The 3,893-nt window shown below is 51.6% G+C and overlaps 1 protein-coding gene across 1 annotated transcript in view; it reads right to left on the bottom strand.

The window, feature by feature from the left end:
• LOC107297735 (sterile alpha motif domain-containing protein 11-like) overlaps nucleotides 1-3,893 on the bottom strand; it is a 21,490-nt gene that overhangs the window by 13,804 nt on the left and 3,793 nt on the right. The window contains exon 3 of the mRNA XM_015827097.1: nucleotides 180-295. Coding sequence (XP_015682583.1) covers nucleotides 180-295 — 116 coding nt within the window. The remainder of the gene's footprint in view (nucleotides 1-179; nucleotides 296-3,893) is intronic.

Raw genomic sequence — 3,893 nt, 5'->3', positions numbered from 1 at the left:
GTGTGTGTGTGTGTATGTATGTGTGTATATATATATATATTATATATATATATATAAAAAAAAGAAAAATAAATGACACCACCCCTCTCCCCCCAGTTTAAAGCCTCCGTTCTCCCCACCCCACTCCAGGGTGTTCCCAAAGCCCTTTCACAGCACGGGGTTTGGGGGGGGGCTCTTACCTGGCGTCTGGCACAAAGCCGAAGGCACCCCAAGAAAAGGGGGTCTCAAGTGAGGTCCCAAAGCGATGTGGGGAGCATTCTGGGGCGACAGGAGAGGTGGGGGGTGGGACATCTCCCTACAGAGAGGAAACGCAAAGGAGAACATTAAAACTTGCTGGGGGGAGGCAAAAGGAGGCAATTAAAGATAAACCGACGTCAATATTTCAGCATTCTGTCTTTTTTCTTCTGTTAAACACCCTAAGAAAACAAACCAACAAAAATATATTCCCAGCTAGGGTCCCACAACTGGCTTTCTCACAGCCCCCACCTCTTTCAAAAATGCCCCAAATTTACTTCCCGTGCTCCATCGTTAAAAAGAAGCGGGATAAAAGCCATTTTATCTCACCATGTCTGGGTGAAATGGGTTGGGGGCCCTAACCAAGGATACCCCACAAAAGAAGCACCTAGCCTTGGGAGGGGGGTCTGCTCTCAGGCAGTTTTGGAACAGACCCAGCAGCCTGTTAGTGGCTGGTTAGTTAGGGGGGGTCTTATCTCTCTGCTGGAGACGATGGACAAGCGTCCCCCCTAGATTACGGCACCCCGCTTTCCATTAAAAAAAAACAAAACGGATCCGGCAAGCAGATTGATGCTAAATTGGTTACCAATGACTAGCTAGGGGGCTTATTTGGAGGGGGGGTCTCCGGAGATGCTCGGCGGGAGGAAAGACAGTGGAAGAACACAAACGCACACCGACGTCTGTCCACGCACAAAACTTCTGAAAGGGGTCCAAACGACAAGTCCAGCCAGGAAATCTGCAAACGTGGATTAAACCCTCTGGCTTGCCAGACCACACACACACACACACACACACAAACACAGAGTCTCTTTGCTTCTCGACCCATCTGTCTTCCCCTCCAGCCCTTCCCTTCTGTCTGCCCCCCTCCCCTCTCCCCTCCCCTCCCCTCCCTCCTTCCTCTAAACTAATTGCACAGCTCCCGGTGTCTGGAGGACGCGGCGGGCCGGGCTGTGGATCGATTGGGGGGCTGTTGAAATGTTAATGCTAATCGCATAACTGCTCCCGCCAGCGCCTCGCACTTGGCTGGCAGCGCCAATTAATCTCAGGTAACGCAGCGCATGACCTTCAGGGCGCCCAGCCCTGGCGCAGCAGCCAAGCGATGCTGATGTAATTACAGCATGAAGGGTGTAATCACCGGACCTTAATCCCTTCTGGCCTGGCAATTAGTCCAGGCGGCTTCGGGCGGGCGACGGGCCCGAGCCCACGCCAACGTTGGACAGACAGCTGAGACCATGAATAACGGACAATTAAAGGCCGGGGGGGTCCGGGAAGAGGAGGGGGCCCCGGGGGGAGGAGCGGGGTCCCGGATCGTAATTAGCCGTAATCGCAAGGAGGGGAAGCCGGGCAGGCTTGCCACCTGCTGGATTAAAGACCAATTTGAGGGGGGGAGGGAGAATCAAGTGCCGTTTAACCGCTCGACCGTTAAGCGGCACAGCCGGCCCTTGGATGACCCGCTGAGCCCACCGGGAATGGAGGGGGGAGGAGGAGGGACCACACAGAAATTTTTTCAGGGGGGCATCAGAGGGGAGAAGGCTTGGTGAGCCCTTCCCCACTCCCAACCCTTGTCTGTGCCGATTCCCACTCCTCTTTTGTGCCTCTTTCTCCCCAGATTGCCGTCGCTGGACAAGGCGGCGGTTAAGCGAATCGCTTAAAATCGCCGTCTGTGGTTTTTGTAGACTTTTGTCGCCGCGGTCGTTAAACGAATCAGGCGGTCGTTAAGCAAATCGGGCTTCTGCCCCCTTCCCCCCATCGACTTGGCTTGTCGGAAGCCGGATGAGAAGGTCGCAAATGGCGATCAGGAGAAAGCCCCCCCCCTTCGGATGCTGCAGACGGTCCTCGACTTACAAGTTCATTTAGTGACCTTCCCAAGTTACGACGGCACTGAAAAAAGTGGCTTAGGACCGTTTTTCACACGACCGTTGCAGCATCCCCCAGGGTCACGGGAACAAATTCAGACACTTGGCAACTGACTCGTATTTATGACAGTTGCAACGTCACGGGATCGTGTGATTCCCCCTTTTGGATTGTCAGTGGGGAAGTCAATGGGACACGATTCGCTTAGCAAATGTCTCGCTTAGCGACGGAAATCTGGGCCTAACAATTGTGGTCGTGAAGGCGAGGACTATCTGCCTTTGTGACCACAACGGGCACCGAGGATCATCTCAAATCCAGGAAGTGAGATCCTTGAGGTTGGAAACTTTATTTAACACAAAAACAAACAAACAAACCACTTGAACAATGTGGGTCATTGCTTCCTACCCACCCTAAGCCAGGATTTCCCTCCCAGCAAGAGGCAGGAAAATGGGTCAAATTCGGGATTGGCAGAGGGCATTTCTGAATCCGGTGTCACCCAGGCCAATCTGCTTACCGACAGCTGAGCTGGCAGAAGCCGCTGACGTTATTCGGCGAGGATTAAGCGGGGCCAAAATTTCTTATCACACGGCAGGTATTAATCTGATCGCCTCTGCAGGGGGGCAGGGGGTCACACCCCATAACTACCGCCACTAGATCCCTTGTCTGGCGAAACAGATGGACCTTTATTTCTCCCCCGCCGCCTTTTAGTGGGGCAGCAAAACAAGACATTCTGGCGTTTGCAGACCCCCCCCCATCCACTTCTCTCCCCTTAAAATACCCTCAAATTCCCACACTCTGGGCCGAAATGGCTTCTCCGCTGTTCCCGCCCCAAGTTCTAATCCTGCCCTCACAGCCCCAGGCGAAGGGAGTCAATGCAAGATCAGCCTTTTTAAAAAAAGGAATCGACTTTTTTGGGGGGAAAAAAGAAAAGGGGTCAATTTGGTTTCTATCCTGGGCTTTGCATTGTTCGTACAGACACAGACACACACACACACACCCCAAACTGGCATGCGAAGACATTAGAAGCTCTGAACTTGGTGTTGCTAAACTTGATATGTCCTTTAAGAGGAGAAAAATGGTTTGCTAAGCTTTAAAAGTATTGGCTTTTTTTTTTTTTAACAATAAGCACTAATGGCCTTCAGATAATCGATGTTTCTAAGTCGTTAGCAGGCCCACGTGAAAAAAAAAAAAACCAACCACGCTTCGTTTTTAACCCCGTCGCTCCCACTGACAACACAGACCCCAGCAGGCTATCCGAGAGAGCGCTCGGACCCCAAGTTCGTGGGTCAACTACAAACCCCATCACTCCCCCAACCACGATGGGAATTGTAGTCTCGCAGAATTAGAAAAGCCCAGGTTGAAACAGCTGGGCTGACGGCATGGAAAAAAAAACGTTCCTGTTCCATTTCCGCTTTGCAGATCCCAGAATTCCCCAGCTGAACACTGGAATTGCCAAAATCACCTGATATTTTTGGCTGTCAGTAGGTCATAAAGACATCCCGGTTGCCAAGCAACCGAATTTTGGCCACGTGGCTCCTGGGACGCTGCAATCCAAGGGTGAAAAACGGTCGTTAAGTCACTTTTTTTTCACTGCCGTCGTAACTTCGGTCACTGAACGGATCTGTTGTAAGTCGAGGACTATTTGAAAGGCAGCTTTCTTGTCGGTTCAGAGTCTCCAAAACCAGCAAAGCCTGCTATTCTCTTCTCCCGGACACTCAATGGCTTCTGGGCAAGGATGCTGAGATATTTTTACATTTTTTTTCTTAAAATAGGCAAGATTCAGCTGGATTTGGGCCATTTCTGCT

The sequence above is a fragment of the Protobothrops mucrosquamatus genome, unplaced genomic scaffold, assembly GCF_001527695.2.
Source record: "Protobothrops mucrosquamatus isolate PMUCROS unplaced genomic scaffold, P.Mucros_1.0 scaffold3491, whole genome shotgun sequence".
NCBI classification, from domain to species: domain Eukaryota; kingdom Metazoa; phylum Chordata; class Lepidosauria; order Squamata; family Viperidae; genus Protobothrops; species Protobothrops mucrosquamatus.
This window is presented reverse-complemented; position numbering and strand designations above follow the sequence as displayed.